General features: G+C 40.2%; 1 protein-coding gene across 4 annotated transcripts in view; it reads right to left on the bottom strand.

The window, feature by feature from the left end:
• Positions 1-20,984, bottom strand: part of LDLRAD4 (low density lipoprotein receptor class A domain containing 4) — a 273,819-nt gene that overhangs the window by 157,917 nt on the left and 94,918 nt on the right. For all 4 annotated transcript variants that reach the window (XM_083872618.1, XM_083872620.1, XM_083872617.1 and 1 more), the window contains one exon: positions 13,230-13,687. In XM_083872618.1, coding sequence (XP_083728744.1) covers positions 13,230-13,269 — 40 coding nt within the window. In that variant the 5' untranslated portion in view covers positions 13,270-13,687. The remainder of the gene's footprint in view (positions 1-13,229; positions 13,688-20,984) is intronic.

Here is a 20,984-nt window from a genome sequence, read left to right on the forward strand (position 1 = left end):
AAAGTAGCTCTTTCCCAGTTGAAACTGTTTCAAGACTGTCACTACAGGAATAAGATTTCCAGAGTTTGTTCGCTGTACAAGTATTTAAGTACTTCAGTTTGTTCTCTGTACAAGTATTTTTCTAATCCAATGTTGGCAGAACTTCAGTGTGGTTGAAATGACAGCAATCACTGTTAAAGGAATAATCTTAACCACTGTATGCACATCTAATTTTATCTTCAGCTTTACCTTCTGCAACCATCACAAGTCATCACGATACACTTTGATGTTCTTCTGTTTCTCCAAGAACACTCTATCCACGTGGCAGGCTCAAGCACATGTTCCTCTCAGGACAGAATTCCACAAGTTCAGTTTAGTTTTAGATATTGTTCCTACGCCTCACTTCTCCTTCCTTCTATCTCGCATTAACATATCCAGCATCCCATTGCCTCTTCATAACGTCATAGGTACTGAACAGCTGGAAAAAATCAAATTCACTTTCTCTTACCTCCTCTTAGCAAGAGGCTAACACCTACTCAGGTAAAAACAAAGCTGCCTTGTGAGCTGAACCACAGTGCCATGAATGGGGGCAACTGAGGGATTTTGTTCACAATCACAACACTAATTGAAAGCAAAATGCTAATATGGCAACAGCTATTTTTACTTGCATGAGAATTTTCTCTTGTTTGTTGCCCAAAAATTTCTGGTTTTAATGCTGTTTTGTTTACGTAGCTGATGTCCCTTAGCAAACTGAAGAATCTTGAATGCTTATTTAGAGATTTCCTGGAGGTGAAGAGCTCATATGCCTGAATACTTGTAGGGTTTGGCATCTTGTCTGCTTGTCTTCCAAACAGACCACTAGTTGTCATATGAAACAGAATCTTTCCACAAAACTTGCCTTTTTGTCCTTCAGATAAAGCAAGTCACATAAAATCCAGGACTTTCTGAGGCTCTTCAAATTATGCCTTAAGATACCACACCAAGTCTGATCCGTAAGTGTATAAAGCAACAAACCAATGACTCCTCCTGCGTTACATTAATGAAATTATATTTTGCATTTAAAGACCTTTGAAAAAGAAGTGACGCTACTATGAACACCTTTATTTGTATTCATCTCACTAAAATTTTGTTCTCATAAATTTCAATAATCCTACTCTTAGCTGGCAATTCAGTGACAGATTTTTGTAAAGCTTTTAAGTAATACCCCATATACTTTGGAGCAGTCTGGTATCTCTGCATCCCTTTCTTCCCAATGCACAATTAATACTTGCAGATGAGAAGGGTTCTTTGTGTCACATATCTTATGGGCAGCTATAATTCTTCTTCAGAGAAATTCTTTCCAGCACTGCTGGCATAAAGCAAGTCTGCAGCTTCCACAAGAAATCTTACTGGCTTACATTCTTCCCCTCATGGCAGCAGGTAAAAAGTACAAAGACACGACAGAGAAAATATGAGAAAATAGTGCACTAGGTACATTTGGTTATACACTAGGTACTTTTAGTTATAACCTCACCCTTCAGACTGGGTTTAAATTCAGAGGTTGTAGCTTTAGTCCTCAGGTCTGCCAAGCTCTCAACTCCCATCAATAATGGATCTGTGTCTCAGTTGCCTATCTGTAACCATTGGACAGCAATACTTTTTCTTTCTGCTTCTCTCTTGTTTTTTTCAGATGCTGAGGTTTTAAAAGGAGCTGTCCTTCACTGTTTTGGCACAGCAGGGTCCTCATCTCAGGTGAAGGTTCTTTGGTACAACACTGATCACTACAAACAGGAGTCATGCCTGAGAGAACATTATCTTGTTTATCTCAAAAAGTAGAATAACCTGGTTTTAAAGCAATGGCATACTTGCAAGATTGTACAAAAGCCACTAAGTCAATGCTATAGCACTTTCTCCATGCATACACTAGAGAAGCCACTGAATAAAAACATCTTCAAGAACCATACTTGTTGCCTTTCTTGTTTGAGCTTATCTGTATTTCTTTTACTATGCAGAAACTGTCCAACAATTTATATAAACAGTAGTGGTTTGGGCACAAAGGTTGTGACTGCTACAGAAAAAAAAGTATCTTCAGTTTACAGATATCACCTACTTCCAGAGTTAAGAAGAGTGAGGCTTTTCTGAACTTACTCTTGCATTGTTGTGGCAGGTCATGTGTCTCTTCAAATTCTCGCTCTGAGCAACTGGGAACAGATATTATCCTGAAAGTATTTCTTTTTGATATAAACAAATCAAGAATAATAAAGATCAGAGAAAGGAAAAATGGAGACTTATGCCCAAATTCCAATTTTTTCGTTTAAATCAATGACTGACTGAGTGCACAGCCAGGCTGTGAATCCATCTTCAGCCAGTATAAATTACTGGTTTGTATAGTCTGAGCCTCCAGGATAAACAGACAATTCTAAAACAATTCATAAGCAAGCCAGTCTTCCAGGCTTTGCTGGAGCCATTACTTTGTCCTGAGTCTACCTACCAGCACCTCAGCATATGTACACCTACAATACAGGTATCCAGCACTGTCAGCCATCAAATGGCATTGGACAAAGTTATTTTATCCATTAACAACAGAGAAATTTATCCTCAGAGGCATGGATTGAAGGTGCTGCTTAGATGCTGGCTGTAGAGTAAGATTCTTCTTGGGTGTTTTCATTATGAAAACTCTTCATTGTTAACTCCTCACAACTCAAAGCACCCTCTACTCTTGCCCTTAAATCAGAAGTGAGTGACTTTCTTGTGAAGTAAGTGAGAAAGCTAAGAACACAACAGCATGGAAATTTTTAAGGAAAAAAATCAAACTCCACAATATATGAAAGACATACTGCTCAGTCTGTTCTCCATTGCTAACAGATTGCTAATCCTGGCATGAGAGAGCATGGAGACAGACCTGTGGCTGTGAAGAACAGGGGGAGTGTCCCAACTTGCCATCCACGTACTGATACATCTGCTTAAACCCCTGGGACACTCATCTTCATGGCTATCAAAGAAAGTTTAAGGATTCAGCAGGCCAAACTACTGGATAAGTTTCATAGGCAAATGATAGTGGGGTGATCATAATAAATTACAGTGCAAAGGATTCAACTATGATACAGAGGAATTTTGTTTCGCTATCAAACTCCAAGTCCCTTGCCTGCAGATACTGTCAAAGCCCTCCTGCTTGAAGCCCCCTTGGTTGAGAAATCAGTACAAGCACAGCCCTGGAAAAGATGGGTCTCAGAAAGCAGCAGTGTTATTACAACTATATCATAGCGTTGTGACATATTCTCACAGGGAAGAGTCTCTTTGGGTGTTTGTAAGAGGCTGGAAGGGCTTGAAGGCTACACCATATTAGCAAGTAATGATCTTACTAGAAACTGAACATTTTGGTTATTCACTGTTGCCAAGGGCTGAGAAGAAATTAAAAAGGGTGTGAGTATCCCTCTGGAAAGGTTTTGGAGAAGAGGTTGGGCAGCCTGCGGGGAGAAAAGCTGGGAGAGGCCCAGCGTGGGGTGCACGCCGGGGTGGATCCATGTGCTCCCTAATGAGGTGCTCTGCTAAGAAAGCCAAGCCCCAGGATGAGCGGAGCAGCCCATACAGGCACCGAAACACCAGCGTTCATAGACAGGCTCAGAAGGAGGACTGTGCCCACCCATGAAACCCAAACCAAACAGCAACAAAAAAAGGCCTAACAAGGAAGTTAATACTCATGCCTCCTGGCCTCTTCTGCTAAAAAGCAAAAAGTCATAAGTATCAGAGAAGTGAATGTAGCATTTAATCTGTATACAGGGTATTACCTTCTCCTCAGTAACTTTTAGGCTTTTCCACCACATTTATTCTGTAATGTCAAATACTTTCACTTCTCTGTTTATCCAGACTGCAGTCTCTGATTTGTAAAGGCATTACTACAGCATAGAAACATAAAAAAAAGAAATATAACACTAATCCATACGATTTATTTTATGATAAAAGAAAACTGAGTCAAATGGGCCTGCTTGACATTACAGAAAAACTCAACAGCAAAACATTAGACCAGAACTTCACCTCATCTCAAGATAAGTGCATGGGAATATCCCACATCATTTTTACATGAATAAAATTAGGTTTTTTCTAACAACATTTATGTTTCCAATTAGCCACTGTATCTCTTCAGCTTCCAACAAGGCACAGTCAAGTGCTTCAGCAGCTTTGCACTGATTTGGGGTTTAGGCTTCCTCTTTTAGCACTTTTAAGTCTGTAACAAAATGCATTTTTAGGCTGCCTCACACTGGTGCTACAAGACAAGGAGGCAGCCCCACTCCCACTGCTGGAGACCACCAGCAGCAAAAGGTGAAAGGCCTTTTCAGCAGTAAAAATACACTCTGCCAGCCATGGGCACAGCCAGACTGACTCTTCCCCTTCTGCCCCCCTGCCCACCCCCCCCCCCCCCAAAAAAAAAAAAAAAAAAAAAAAAAAAAAAAAAAAAAATTAGCCCACCCAATTCAAATTAACAGAAGGCATACACTGCCAATTTAACAATCGATTTTCACTACTTTTTATTTTCTGAGTTTTACTTGAGGGATGATCCGTGCATTTTGTCTTTTCAAAAAGTCTGCCTTTTTATTATGATTAAACACTGAAACATAGCATATTTACAGCTCAATTTATTGTCACATTCAGTCTGGAATTGGCCATTTGGCTGACTAAGTTTTACCACATGAAGGCACCATGACATGTACTATTAAGAAATGAGAAATGGCAGATGGGCATTTCCAAAGAACCATCAGCTTTGCAAATGGCAATGCTACAGCTGAATATCATCTGCTAAAAATGCTTATCAAAGGTGAGGATCCAGGCTTACCATCTTCCCTGAACATGCTGGAGCATTTCCTCCCACTTTGGGAAGAAGTTTGCCATTTCCAGCAATAGACTACTTCATAAAATAATTTTAATAATAGCATTGGCCAAGATATTTCTCTCAATTTCAACCTTCTTTTGCCCTGGTGTGCCCAAACCACTGCTTTTCATTTGGCTCTGGATTGTCAGAACAAGCAGCCCACACAGATGTACCCAAAACACACCTAGACTGAAAATTAAAGAATGTCTAAATGAAATTTAAATTTAATCAAATATAAATGAAAATTTAATTTAAATTATTTTTTTTTAATATTCCCATATCAGAGTATGATGCTGTTTGATATCAGTAGTGTTATACGATGCAGTAGTCTGCAATTCCAGGTCTGTGGAGAATCCTTTTCCAAGTCCAGTGACCCTCAGGTTGCTTCACAGGGCACCACACCAATGCATGTCCTCTGGAGTCTCATTGGCTTCTTTTCTGCCTTTTTTTGACTGCCATTCATTGGGCTCCAGGTGGCTTCACATGGCAAGGTCGCCTTTTGGTAGTGACTGCCACCCAAACTGTCCCCTTTAGCAAGTGGAAAAGGATGTAGTACTTCACTGAAACAAGCAAACAGGGAAGGAGCACCCTAGATAAATATAAATTTGAAAGGAGAAGCATTTAAAGTGTTCAACCCTTGGCCTGTGTGATATGCTCCTCTGTTTCCATAAGGAGTGCCACAGTTCAAGAAGCAAAGGCAGCGCCTGGCCAGCTGGAAAATAAACAGTTCTCCAACAAGACATTTTGAGGAGAACTACCCATTTTCTTGAGGTGAAAGGAAACAAAGAAGAAAACACACCCACATAAAGTTTGGAATCAAAACTTAAAAGTCAGCTTTCTAGGCTTGAAGAAAAACCTGAAGAAGAAAGCATTCTTGTTCTAATCACTGATCATGAGGATAAGGAAGAACTAGGTTGTGACCAAAAGCTGTCACTCTCAGGTGGCAACAGTGCTCTCAAATTCATTTTCACAGTTTCATACTCTTCTGTAATTCTATTAAAGGTTTTAACCCTGAAGAGGAAACTTCCAAACAATGCAATACTATATTTAAAACAGTACTGCTGAATGCTACTGAATGTAACATATTTAGATGGCAAACTCTTAGAGACTATGGTTACATCTTCTTTCATGTACTTTTGCTGAGAATACTATCTGTACTCCAAAAATTGCTTACCCTAAATAAAACATCTAAAGGATACAATGGAATGTGATCTGTTACTATCTGTGTGCTGAGTAAGGGGCATTGCAAAAAAGCAATCTGTTTCTTCCCAAGAACTAAGATACAGTCAGAGTTGTCTTTGAGTGACACAGTAACCTTGAAAATTCATAAAATAAGCATGCAATTGTTAAGAAAATTGCAGACATTTTATTAAGGCCAAGACCAGTTTCACGAAGCAGAGGAAAATAAAACTGGAACAGAGGGGGGTGAGAATTCTCTGCTACATATTCAAGCTGAATTTTTAAATGAAATGTTTATCTGTACTTGAAAATCATGCAAATAATGACAGCAGCAATGTGGGAGATCTGTATTAATGTATAAATGAATTTTCAACTGTTTTCAATATTAATTACACTATATAGTGAATAGAAGACGTTTCAAACCTGTTTTTCTATTTTACATTGAGCCTTAATTATAATTCTGAGGAAGAAGGCTACCTCCAGCAGCAGATATACAACTGATATATCAGTTTTGTATTTGGCTTTGCCCTATTTTTGGCTATTCTTTAAAATTACCTTTTAAATATGCTTACTATCTTAGAGTGGCAAAAGTGTTTCTTAAAATACTTGCATACTGTGAAATGGAAGAATGGATGCAGCATTTCTGTAACATTAAAATATTTCTATACAAGTTGCACAGACACAGAAACATGTCACACCCCCAAAAATAAGATGCCTAAACAAGGCCAAGCTATAAGGAAAGCAATGGAGTAATACTCCAGCAAAAGGAGAGTTAATACTTTAAACACCCACAACTCCTAATCTATTTTTTATCAATTATTCCAAGAGCTCAACAGAATCTACTTAAACACGAGATGATAGAGTAGTACAGGTGGGTTACTAACTTTAAAAATGTACATTTACTATCCAGGGAACCAGCAATAAGAGCATCATTTTTACAGAGAAGTAAGGCTGGAAGTGCTCTCATGAAGTCCATTCCCCTGCCCCAGGGCAAAATCAACTATACATAAACCATTTCTGACAGATATTTGTCTAACTTGTTCTTAAAAAACTTCAGTGACAGAGACTTTGCAACCTCCCTAGGCAATCGGCTGCAGTCCTTAACTATCCTTACCATTAGAAAGATTTTCCTAATGTCTAACCTCAATCTCTCCACTACAGTAAGCTTGACTGCTTGACTACTTTGTGCTCTATCCCCAGCAGAACTGGAAAACAGTTTCTATTACTTTACTCTTTACATGAAATTTCCATATATTTTTAAATGCTTATCACATCTTTCCTCACTCTCCCATTCCCTAAACGCATAATGGCCGACTAGGTCATATGCAACCTGCTGGAGCAATTTATCTGGTCTCCCATGATGTCCCCTCAAGGAGCCTCCCTATTCTGGCACTGCCACCCCTGTACCAGAGACATCTCCACCCAAAATGGAGGCAGTTAAGCAAAACAAGGTGCAGGGAGAGAAGCCAAACTGGATGGCAGCCTCTCAGATTGCCTTCCTGCAAAGAAAGGCCCCACACAAACCAGCAGAAGCCATTGGGGAAGAGATGTGAAGTGGGGTACTCACCCCAGAGAAGGACAGATGAAGAGAGGAAGGGTTGAGTCAAAAAATGGAGGAGAGAGGTTCTTACACAACCTGGAATTAGGTTGCAGTTAGTTGGCTGGAAGTGGGAAAGGTCTGGAAATAAAGGTGAAAGAAAGCAGTGAAAAGCAGGAAGATTACCAGAAGGGTAGGGAATTCGGAAGGTAAGCGAAACCAAATGTACATATGGGAAAGGCTGAAGGAGCCTCAATACAGAGAGCGTGGATGTGGGCACTGATGGGAGAAGAGGCACAGAGAGGTTGGGACAGCAAGAAACACAGGACAAGAAGTGCAGCAGAAGTCAGGAAATATAGCACAGAGGTGGGGACACTGGAGAAGCTCCACCAAGTTGTGTTTCTATGAGCATGAGAATCTTTTAACAGATGAATTCTGTCTCTCTGCTGAAGCAGGGCCTGTGGGAGTACCAGCCAAGCTGTAAAATCGCTCCTTGGGAGTAACCTGGTCTCTCTGGATATGGCCCACGGTCAAGCTTCCATGAAAGTGACTTTCAGACATAAGGCTGCGAGGGATTATGGAAAGATTTGAGGGTGCCATCACTTTCACAGGAAAAGGTGTGAGGGAGAAGATATGCAGCTATGACAGAATGGGATCAGGAGATGACAGGAAAAGTCAGCGCTAGACTGAAGGGCAGGGGCCCACTGCACAGAGCAATCTCTTACTATTTATTCTGGTTTCCATAGTGCCAGAACTAATAATCCCTCCAGCAGTGCTGAGGGTCATAGGGCAGGAACGCCTCTCAGTCAGCCCAGGTCTGACAGAGCTTGTGCTGAGATGGAGTTAATAAAATCCTGATGAACCTAATCTGACCTTGCAAGGTCAGGAGGCTTCATACACTGATTCCTAATCCATCCCACAGTGTTCCCATTATCCTTTGATCATCCTGGATGTCCCTGTGCCACCCACTCCCCAGTGATGGAGAGCAGACTGCAGAATCACACTGCTCTCCTAAACAAGCACTCAAAACACACACTAGTGAAGAAAGTGGCTGATTTTAAAAACAGACCTTGCCTGTTCAGAATCCCCACCACTGTTTTCCCAGCACTGGCAGGGCACTGAGAATGGCCAATGCAGAGGTGCAGAACTTCGTGTGCAGGCAAGAAGGTCCCTCTGACCATTACACCAAAGCACTGCTGTGTCATGGACACAGCTCGTCATGCAGCACAGTGCATCAGACATGCCCTGACACAAATCTGCACTGCTTCTGGGAACCTAGGAAAAAAATATTCAGAAAATTTTGAGAGTTACTGCTCTAGTCTGAAAAAAGACCCTTTTTTCAGTTCCCAAGGGTCATGCTGTCTAGACCTCTGGCCATCCATTCTGCTCTTCTCTGGATGCTTCCCACAGGCCTACAGAGAGCTGCTCAGAGCAGAAATAGTACACCAGCCACACAAATGCCAAGCAGAGTGGAAAAATTATTTTCCAGGCAGACTCCTGTCCATATATTCTAGCATAATATTCATGGCATAGTATTGTTGATTCATAGCCATTTTCTGAACTCTTGCAACTGCCCATCTGTTTTCTGCAGACCTGGTGTCTCACCAGTCATTCTACATTTTGATTTGCACAGCTGATTATTCCTGTCGAACCACAATTTAGAACTTGTCCTTGATGAACTGCATCATATTTATTTCAGATCAGTTCTCCAATATATCACATTAATTTTGAATTCTAATCCTGTGCTCAGAGGGCTTACATCCTCCCCCTGGTTGGTGTCATCTGGAAATTTTGCATGCAGATTCTATCATCTAAATCATTAATTAAAATATTGAATATTTTCTGGCAATCCAGGGCAGAATCCCACTTGACAAATCCTTCTGGTTTGACTGCGAATCACTACTAATTATTCTGAGAAGAGATTTCCAGCCAACTGTGTACTTACCTTGTGGCCCATTGTGCCACTTTGTTTATGAGAAGCTAAAAAGACTTCCAAAAATCAAAATATATTAGTTCTCTACTTACAGGAAAATTAGGCTCCACTGACAAGGTACTTTCAGGGGGAAAAAAATCCATGCAAATCCATTTATCATATTATTATCTACAGGCTAATTATTAAAAAATTCAGTTGACTATTTGATTCAAACTTTTCCCTCGAAGAATATAAGATAAGATAGCTACTCCAAAGGGGACAGAAAAGGACTCAGAAGAGTTTAATGTAGGTGCAGTGTTTGCTCTCTCACAGATCTTGTGAACCTAAACTGTCCTCCAAATGTTCTCCAGTGTAGCCACTAACTGTTCAGAGATTGCTTCAGCTATTTCACCCTATGTTGAAGAGATAATTTAATAAACTCCATCTTGTTCTAAAACACCCATTATCCTATCTCATTAGTTTATAATCTGTTCTTTTCCTGCTCTGGTTGGAATTCTTACCTTTCTCAAGGTCACAGTTCTTTTCCTGCCACTTGATTACAGCTCACTCTTTTAGGTAAAGAATGATACATAAAATTACATGAACTACTCAATCCTCTCTGCACCATCAGATCATGATTTTTTTTAACTGACATTTTGTAATTCCCTGTCAACTGGGAGCCCAGAAACTTGGTCTTCCTCTTATTATTACAGAGAATGTGGTATGTTTCACTGTTACCATGTCCTTTATTACTTGTGCTTTGTTCTGTGAACTGGCCTACCTGGTTTGACCCTTCCATTTTTCTCATCTTCTTTTACACTCATCTCGAGTAACATACCAAGTTTCCACCTTCTGTATGAGCCCTCAATTATCAAATCATAGAATTTTGCCTTTTCTTACCCTTTTTTACTGGAATGCCTTTCATCTGAGCTTTTTATATTCTTTATTATGACTGGGAAAGAAAAAGTTATTTCCTTTAAAAATTGCCAGAATTTCTCAGGTTTTTATCTCAAGAAGACTTACCTATCAGTTCTGTGGCAATCTACTTTCCTGCATACTGTTGCTTTTATTCTCAAATTCTCTTTTCTCACCTTCTGAAGAATGACAGGCTCACTCTTTCTTGATTGCTACCCCTTAAATTGCATTTTACCATCTCTTTCCTAATCAAGCCTAAGAGCACTTCCCTTCCATGCTCCTTCTACATTCTGTAATCCTGAACCTATTATACACACATGATCTACTGAACTTAGTATTTAGTGTGCAAAGGGAAAATTTCTAAATGTTTGCTATTGTTTGCTAATACACGATGAAATGACTGGATGAGCCCATCTCGTGGGACAAGAGCCATCTGCAAAAAAGGGAATCTTTGGCTACAGTGCCAGTAAAATGAGCAGACAGACAGGATCAAAATATCTCCTAGCCATAACTGTAAACCTTTCCAGGTCACAGCAATTAGCAAAGTGGAAAGGAAGTTCAGGAAATACTCTACCCATACTCTGACAGGGGCACTATCCTCCCAGGCTTCTTTTGCCAGCACTCTGCTCAGCTGTAAATTGAAATGATTACTCTGGTTGTTGCAATAGCTGCAATCACTTAGCATGTCTAGATTCAGTGTTGACACAACACAGGCTTCAGATATCAAAGCTTTTTTGTACAAATTAACTCCCTTCTCATGTGGCCATGCCCCCTCTGCTGCTAGCAGATATTGTTCTCTCCTACAGCTAAACTGGCACTCCAACAAAACAAAAGGAGCACTACAGCAATGATCTGAGGAGTGACCATATGCACCTGTCATTACATTTTATTGCAACTCTTAAATTAGCATAATACAGTCCAATGGATTTCTCTGAGAAATACCTACCTACCCACTGCTTATTATTGTTAAGTACTTCATATAAATCTAACAAGGAACAAGGAAGATCACTAAAAAGCAAATATAGATATCAATTTGATACAAGTTGGAAGTTTTCTCCTCACACAAAGAAAATATAATTCCACCTGTTTCTTTAAAAAGTCTCCTGAACGTATGGTGCACCTTCTAATGTTTAATAATTCTTGAGTACAGCTGCCAAGATTTGAATATGTTTATTAACATCTTTACTTAAGGGCAATTCTAAAGGAATATAAGAATTTCTTACAGGAGACCAAGCAACCTCCATGCCATTAAGTCTCCAGAATAGGTCTGAATCTGCTGGGTTGCCACCACAGTCCTGCGCTTCCAGGGACCTCTTTTTCATCTCTCTGAATTTTATGCAGCTCTGCTGGCCAGAGCTTCTCCATCCAGCAGCAGTCAGGAGGTTAACCAGCTTTCCAACACACCCCTGCCCAAGCACCCTGGTCACAGTGCCAACTTCTGGGAGCTAAGAGATAGCAGACACAGTGGCAGAAGAGTGTAAAACTGGACAGAAAACAATATAGTAATGCAAGAGTATTAGAAGTAATAGGATTTCCAGCAGAGACCAGGTTAAGGAAGAGAGCAGATATTCTCCTAGTTGGTGACTTTGGTGAAAAGCAAAAGAGTGACAAAAACTCCTAAAAAGAGCTGAGGACCTGCAGAAAGCAGCAAGGACAAAGAGGACAAGAACAGCAATGGGGACCTTCAGGAGTGTGCTGCTGGCTAGACAGAGGAAGGAGTGTCCTGGTTGACCCAGACTTCACATCTCCAATCAGCACTGGAGCACATGTGGAGGAGAGCTTCCCGTTTCCTCTCCTTCAGGACACGTCTCACTGACACACACAGAAACCAGGCTGTAAATCAAAGCAAGGCACCAGAGACAGTTCAGAGCTGCACCACCACTCCAAACCACTGTGCTGGTGCAGCTGGACACAGAATCACACCCCACTGCAGCCAAAACTCCTTTTAAAGGCAAATATTTTATATTAGAAAAATAAATGTCTTGCACATCGCTAGTTTATACTTCAATTCTTTACTAATTCTTTATCTAGACTTACTAAAACAAGAGCAATATCCAGCTGATTTTCTATGCATTTTTTGCTGCATCCCAGCTGGCTGGCAGACATGGAAACAAAGCAGCAGAATCTGCTCATCCTCTTCTCCTCCTCCCGCCTCTCAAATCAGAAACCATCCCATACAGGGAAAGCACTGCATGAACTCCAGCAGACTTTACACTAGAGGGAGCTTTCCTCAGTTAGCCACACCACCGTGGCATCCTCTTTCTCATTACATTATTTTCAATCCATCTATAGGGAAATACACCAGAACTGAGGTGAGTTACCATTTAAACCCTCCAGTTCAGCCAGTTCAAGCATTGCAGCAGGACAGTGGTGCAGAGGGGGGAGTACAAAGAGAGGGCACCTGACAAGTTCTGCCCAGACGTGCTCCAGCAGACAAGGTAAGGCTCAACACTGACATGTTACTGAGAAGCCTCCTGACATGAACCATGTCCATCCTGCAGCTTCACCAAACTCTTGTGTTGAGCACAAGAGCAACTTTACAGACTACATTTTATACTGACCCAAGAGACCACTCTCTTGGGTGTTAACATGGTTAAGTTGCTAATGAGTACTTTAATGAGGAAAGCTGAGATAAATCTTCCACAAGGCTCAGGGCCATCCATTTCTGAAGGCTGAAACATGGCTAACTGGGTTCCTCACTATTAATACAAGGATTGAACTGGTCTTCAAGAGAATTGTTTTAAAATACTATTTAAATTGAAAGTACTACAAGATGCTAATGACAGTCAGGACCTATTAATTTTCTAAACTGCAGTAAATTGTCCCAAGAATATGAGGGGAACCAGAAGAGAAATCCTTACCTGTGAAAGCATTTGTGGCCTGAAAACCAGCTTCCTGCATACTGCTCTTCCAGAGAAGCTTGAGATTCCCGTCTCAACCTGTCCTTACTGGAGACAACTGCTGAGTTTGTTGCTGTCAAGTCACTTCCATCTTAGCTCGTCAGAGTCCATTTCTCTTTCCATTCCTGTATTTGGCACCATCCAGTTCCCACCTGTTCCCAGGTCTTTCGATGTGTATGAGGAAGGGATCTGCACTGAACCTAAGCAGAAGTGTTGGACAGTCCCATCAACCAGCCAGCCAGAGGATTTGTGCCATGATGAATGTGAAAATGAAGCAAATCGCCTGTCAAGACTTCCCTTCCCTTTTACAATTAAGTTCTAATCCTGTGTTCATCCAGCACCATTTTTTCAGGTCTCGGCCAATGGTGACGTTCAATTGTCTCTCCTCTCTTGTGTTCCTCTCCCCTCAGGCACGCTCACTGAGAAATTAAAAAGGAAAAGATTATGTTTCCTGATGACCTGTAGCAATACTAAAATTAACAGACTCCAGGGAACAAAAATCCAAAATACATTATCAGGGATTGATTGTACACATTAAAAGAGATCTTCAGAAGGCAAATCTTGCGATTTTGCTGAGATGCAAAGTGTGACCACACAGCTCTTTGAAGTGCAAAGAGGAACAGTGCTGAGGGTGTCATATGCATCTCTGAGAACATGATATGATTTACATTTCAAAAGCCATATTTAGCAGAGATGGGGGCAGCAATACAATAACAAAATTGCAGTTAAAAGAGAAAAGGAAAAATACTCAAGGCTCTCAAGTCTAGTCTATTCAAAACCATAGTGAAATTATTAGCATTTCATATAGTTTCTTCCCTCTTTTTCTGGAGCAGAAAAAGAGAGAGCTGTGTGCCAATACTATAGATGTGATTCTTACAATCTTCTGCAGTTAAAAACCTGTGCATTTCTTCCTGTCAATTACCAAACTTTGTATGTCTTGCTGTTGATTGTCTTTTAAAAATTGCAATTATAACACAGATGACACAATTCAGATGCCTTCAGACATTCATTGAGATTAAAAGAACCCATAGGCTACACAGCAGAAAGGTGGTTACATTTTTCTTGATAGTGCTACTTCTATATGGCATAGATACTTGCAGCTAACTGAAAACTACAGTTTGTTCCACTTCCAGCTTTTAAAAACTAGGATAAAATCACCTTAATGGGGTGAAGGCAAACAGCAGATAGGCACATGTTTAAGGAGAAGATTATTTTAGAAAGAAAGGAAGAAAGAAAAGAGGACTTGGAGGAGAATCCTGCTCATCATGTAATGATGCTTGGCTCACTATCTGCCAGCTCAGTGGCACAGACAGGTTGAAAATATATCCATGATGATCTTATGACATACTAATAGATTTTAGATGATGAGTTTAGCCAGGGCTTGCAGTACTGGAATGGACCCAAGGTCCACCAGCTGGAGCAGCCCATGTCAGAGCATGGCAGTCCCAGCAGAACAGTGCAGGACCCAGCTCAGGGAGTAGGGGAGAATAACACACTGCTCGCTCCCCAACCCCACTTCACCCTTCACCCTGACCTGCAAGATCTAGAGATGAGCTCATACCTGAAGCACAAGCCTGAATACCCCAGAGAGTCCAAAACTGCAGAGAAGATTCTCATGCTCCTTGGGGTACAGTCAGCCAGGCCTTGAGGACTTCATTAGGGACTCACCCTGGGTGAGGGACAAAAAGGATCTCCCCTCAAGTGTGCCACTGAAACCAAGTGAGCCTGACACCTGATGAATGTAATTTTCCTTGCAACACAGTGAATGAAAGCTAGCTGCTAGCAAAGATGAATCTTAATGGTATTGGTTTTTCTCCCTGATTTCATTATGCCACTATTACTGAAGAACATATGTTTTTGTCTCAACACACAGCACAGGAATGACTGATTAGTTACTTGTATTCAAATCTAGTCATTTGCATTCAGATCAAATAAGGTTACAGAACAGATTTTAAATGTTTTTCCCATTTCTTACCCAAATATCTCAACCTAATCGAAAAGAAAGTGAAAATTAAAAGGGAGAAAGAAAAAAACAATTATGTGTAGTATCTTTTATGAGAAAACATTGCATAAAAAAATTTAGAATAGTGTTTAAAAAGCTATTATTTCTGAATATTATATTGGTCCTTGAGATACTTTTTCAACCCTTTGAAGTGCTCTATGCAACTAATAACAATTTCATATGAGACTATTTTATTCTAAAATATATACAACTGAGCAAGTATAATATACATACACAGCAGCATATAGTTCTTTTGGGTCTTAACATAGTGCTAATTATTCTATAATGACTATAGGTGGATGCTGCACTCATTTCCCAAGCTTTTTCTCTAGGGGCCTGAGTTTCCTCTATATTTATAAGAGGAGACCTATATTTGCATTTACATTTTCAGTCTTATAACTTTTTATTTTGGTTTATAAATCCAAAATTTTGATGCTTCTATTTTCAACATTTTCATTTCTCATCTCAGAGATGCTCAAGAGATGTAATAATACAGTAATACATTAGCATTCAGGGAAATTCTCCTGGTTTTATTTCCATATATTATATATAATAAACTTCTAATTCTTAAAAGAATAAAGTATTTTCATTTTACTGAAAGTTAGTATTTTATAAAAAGAATAATTACTCTCTACATCTTCAACAGTTCTGCTGAACTTATTAAGAGCCCAGTAATGCTGAAGACATGCTACAACACAGGCACTTTCAGTAACCACTGTTTCTTCAGACAGAAAGATGCAATTTTAACAACATTACAAAAATGTTAATGTTTAAAAACATTACTGAAACATTTAGAGAATTCATTCAGACGTTAATATTTAAAGGATAGTGCACTGCATCAGGTTTAAGTCCTTCCTTAAGGACTCATGCAAAAGTAGATACTGGTATCTCTTGATTGCCCTAAATGAGAGTTTCCTATCACTGCAGAAGTGCTCTCCTCCCATGCCAGATAACAAACTCAGAGGTGGCTGGCAGGATGGAAGAACTGGAGCAGGCTGTTGGGGCAAGCCTGTGCAGTGCTCAGCACTTGCTGGGCCTTGTCATAATTCAAAACCAAGTTCGGTACTTATAAACGCTTCTCCCTTACAGCTACGTGGGCTATTTGATGATCCTTTTCATTATGCAGGCTTTGAAAATTCACCTTTGCACAATTTCAGGTTTCTCACATTACAAATGCATCCAGGTGAAGATGACAAAGCAGCCCAAATGATCCCATAGCCATTAAGGAAAACTGAAAAATCCACTTAAAAGAGCATGTAGAGCTATAACCTTTCTATTGTACTTCACATTATCCAGAAATTTTCCACTAAAGCTGAGCTTATGTTTAAAGGAAGGAGATTTGTTTGTTTCCCAACACACTGGCATGTTTGCATGCATGGAAAGGGTCAGGACCTCTGCTGACACATTTCAGTATGGCTCAGCTAACTCCAGTGAAGCCATGTGTTTATCCTTTTGTACCAGCATGATGCAGAAATGCTAAACCAACCTGCTTAAGGACCCAAAAAGTGAAATTACGTATCTAAAAAGGAGAGAATAAACAACACTGATAGAACTATAATAAGGTGTGATCTTTGATGGAATATTTTCCCAACCTGCAGAGACGCCAGTGGGAACTGATTAGATGCCAAGAGAAAATGTGGACTAGAAAGACAAGAGATTTTCTCTTTGTTCCATCTGTTGCCTCCTTTCCAATAGCAACACAAACTCTGCTTCCACTTCTGCTTTCATTCATCCACTGCAGTGTTATATGAGTCTCAGAAGCAAACCAGAGCAAACCACTGAGCTGTATAAACACGTGGCTGCGCTATAAGGAGTTTTGGCTACTATGCACTTACACAATGGAATACCTAGAAGAAAAATCAAATCCTTTTCTTTCATCCTCTCCACTTTTCTCAGATTTGGTCCTGAGAAAGACATCACCACCTGAACCTCACATGAATTGCAAACAGAAAGTATTTTCACTATTTAACACCTTATGTGACTTTCATGTTATATTTAGCTAGTAAACCTGTTATTTCCCTTTTCTAAACATTTAAAGATGCAAAAGGGTCAGTGTAAAAAAGAATCTGAGGGAGAAAAGTAGGCAACGAGCGTAATTAAATTCTGCATTAATATCTACATTTTATGAAGTATTATGAAACCATCAGCCAGGACAAGACTGGAGGAACTTGTTCTGAAAGAAGAAGTGAAATACTGCTTTTTCCAAGACTGATATTTCTGTAACATCTTGAAAAACTGAAAAGCACTGGCTGACATGTAAATGCTGCAAAATGAGTTTTTTTGTTTGGAGAGGGGATTTTTCCATTTCCTTTCACTAAATAAAGTCTGCTTCTCTGGCCCATGCTTTGGTTCCCACACAGGCTTTAAGAACTCACTCAATGTGTTGCCAGAAGAGCTAGGGCCATGGGAAGCACTTCCTGTGATAGCCCTTGGCATCCTTTGGGATGCTAAAGGACAGCATTTCACTAAGGTGTAGGACACATTCCCTAACAGGAGTATCTGTACAGGAAGCCCACGTATTCACATTTTTAAGAAAGTTACTGAACAGTTTGTGAGCTATGCTTTAAATTAAATACCAAGGGAGGACTCATGCTTGGATTTCTTGCTTTCAGGTGAAGGAGTGTAAAAGGGGAGAGAGCTGGAGCTGCCCTGCCCTGCCCTGCCCTCACTGTGGTCCCTGCAGAAGGTGGGTGCCAGCAGGGGCAGACACCATGGGAGCCCGGGTGCTGCCGGCACCGATGTGCTCTGTGGATGAAAGGAGGACAGAAGCACAGCAGGCTGAGCTGGCAGCATCACTTCTGACTGAAACCCACACAAGTACTGAACTACCCACAGGCTTAAACACTCTGCTGAAGTAAGGCCTATACTTCCCATAGGTTAAGGCAGCATAGCCTTGGATATTTCTCTAAGAAGTTTCTGGTGAGAAAAATACTTCCAATATTTTGTGTTTATTGAACTGAGTTTTCCAAAATATCTTTTAAAATTTGCTAAAGTCATTTAAAATGAAGCTCTTGTGCACACATATAGCCCACCTCCCCAGATAAATCCTTTTTGATTTACCAAGTTTTCCAGACTTTGGTTTTGCTTCTTATAGAGATTCTAAACTAGATAAATTAATATTGACCAATTATACCTAATCTTTTTCAGTGGTAAGGCCTGTATTTTCCTGGGTGATCCTCATTTATTTTTAATTTATTTAATTCTATCTATAATTTGTCTTCCTTCCAAGATAGCACTGCACCACTACTAAGTAAATCCTGCTTCTTAGGAAATACTGTGCTCCATAACTCAAAAAATACCACTTAAAAAACTCAAGGCGACTTTCACAGGAGACCATACACAAATCAAGCAGAAAACCAGATGTTCGAAATATGTTTAACCAAGCACATCTTTCTCTCACACACATACACACATATAATTCGTTTTTACTTTCAGTCTTCAATATTTGCATAGGTCAGTTGAGATTTTCAAGCAGCTGCTGTATTTTACTTTTCTGGTGCATTTCAGTGACATACAAAATGAGTTTCTATGTTATGTTATACACATTTATATTCCTACAGATATTATCAGATAGACTTAAGCTTGTCAGGGAATTGTGTCCAAGCTTTTTCTTTGTTTTTGTTACAGCACTCTCTAAACTGGGGCAAATGGAGGACAAGCAAAGCAAGGTGGTCTTTCTATAACAGCTGAAGCAGAAAACAGGCCTTGAGAAGAGGATGTGTGGCCAAACCCCAGCAGTGTTTTTTCTACCCTGTTAAGAAAATGTTCTATAAAGCAAAATATATACCAAACACCAGCACACATTGCAAAAAACATCGTAGACAAGATCCAGTTAAAAAGGAAAAGGATGACTGTTTCAGTACAGACACTTCTCCTCCTCTTCCTCCTCCTGTTTATTTCTTTCTGGAGTGAAGCAACAAACTGAAGTACTGGTAAAAAACTGGTCTGTCTGGTAGCTTCACGCTGAAGCAAATAGCCTCTGGTAACCATACAGAAAGTAGTATTTCCCAGAATCACAGAATATGCTGAGTTGGAAGAATTATCGAGTCCAACTCCAGGCCCTGCACAACACCATCCCCAAAAGTCACACCATGTGTCTGAGAGCACTGTCCAAACAGTTCTTGAACTCAGGCAGCCTTGGTGTTGTGATCACCTCCTTGGGAAAGCCCTTTCACAAAGGAAGAAATCTTATAAATAACTGATAATGCAAATGAACATGCCACATTCCCTTCCATTCATCTTGTTAAGTGAAATAATTGAATCCTCTGTTTTCTATTCTCTAGAATAGAAACAAACTAAGGAGCCATACATTTTACACATTTTACCATAGCTGTGCTGACAGAATGCAGTCAGTGGAAAACTTTACTAAGATCTCCATGGCAAGCTACTGGATTTGGATGAGATAATTATTAGGAGAATTTGTCCAAGCTGTGTTAACGCAGTGCAAGTAAGAAGCTTGCATTGTTTATTTTTTGAACTTAATAAAACTATAATTACCAGAATCTGTCACGAGAAATCATTGATCATGCTGCTCTATGAACCTGACCAGTCAAAGAAAAGCCTGACCTCTGAATTTTATTTGCCAAAATAACAAAAAGCTAGTAAGAGCAGAATCCAGTCTCAATATTTTTCCAGAGGAACAAAGGGTCACTATTCGAATTTGTAGAAGGCTGTCAGAAGCAAAAATTATACTGGGCAGATTGAAAAAAAGATGACAATTTTTTGACGGGTGTTTCTATGACTTGTTTGAGAAATGAGCAGTAGACAGAAAGCATGGGAATTCTGTATATCTCAAGACTTTGAGTATCCAACATCCAGCTACACTCCAAAGGGCATTTAGCAACCCTGCACAGCACTGGAAAAACTGTGGTTGTTAATCACAGCTGCAGAACCTGACCACCCTAACAAGAAGTAGGACAGGGAAGTTACTCATTTAACCCTGGCGTGGCACAATGGATGGGTGAGCAAAGAGGGGACACCTTAGGAGAACACAACACAACCACTGCTGATCTGCTGTCAGAACATCATCAATGTGGAGCTGAGCATAAGATGAGACACATTTCTCTCCTTCTTCACTCCCACAGAAACCTATTGCTGCTTCAACAAAATCTTTCTTCTGGCTCCCTTTCACCTCATCCTGAGAACCCACTACACAGACACACTCACTGCATGTTGTTTACAAGCTCTTCATTTGCCAAGTTCCTGTTTTTTATCAGCCAACACAAGCTCCCTAAGCTCTTTATTTAGGTTTTTAGGTGTAACAGGAGCACATGGTTATTTGCCATCCCTGTGTATTTCTGTTGCATAATAAAAGCAAATGGGCAGTGCTTCTTTTCTGGAACAAATTACAATCATGTCATACGTGCCCATCATCCCCAGAAGATACAATGTCAGGCTTCCCCTCTCCACTGACAGCATTTTCTGGGCAAAGGCATCATATCCACCAAAAAAAGGTACACAGATGATAGCAGCTTCTCCCACTGCATTGATTAGAGCAGCCAAAACTCCTATTACACACAGTGAAGATACAGATACACATACCTACTTGGCTCAAAAAAGTCAGACTTGTGTGGATCTAGCCAAGCTGCACTTTGTTTCTGAAGGCAGAAATATCTGCACATTGTTCTGGAAAGAAAATGTAGAAGACAGTATATCTCTCGTGAAAATCTCAAGCATCTTATGGACGGAACGGCACAGTTCTCCCATGGGACCAT

This window comes from Zosterops lateralis, assembly GCF_965231275.1.
Source record: "Zosterops lateralis genome assembly, chromosome: 1".
Taxonomy (NCBI): Eukaryota; Metazoa; Chordata; class Aves; order Passeriformes; family Zosteropidae; genus Zosterops; species Zosterops lateralis.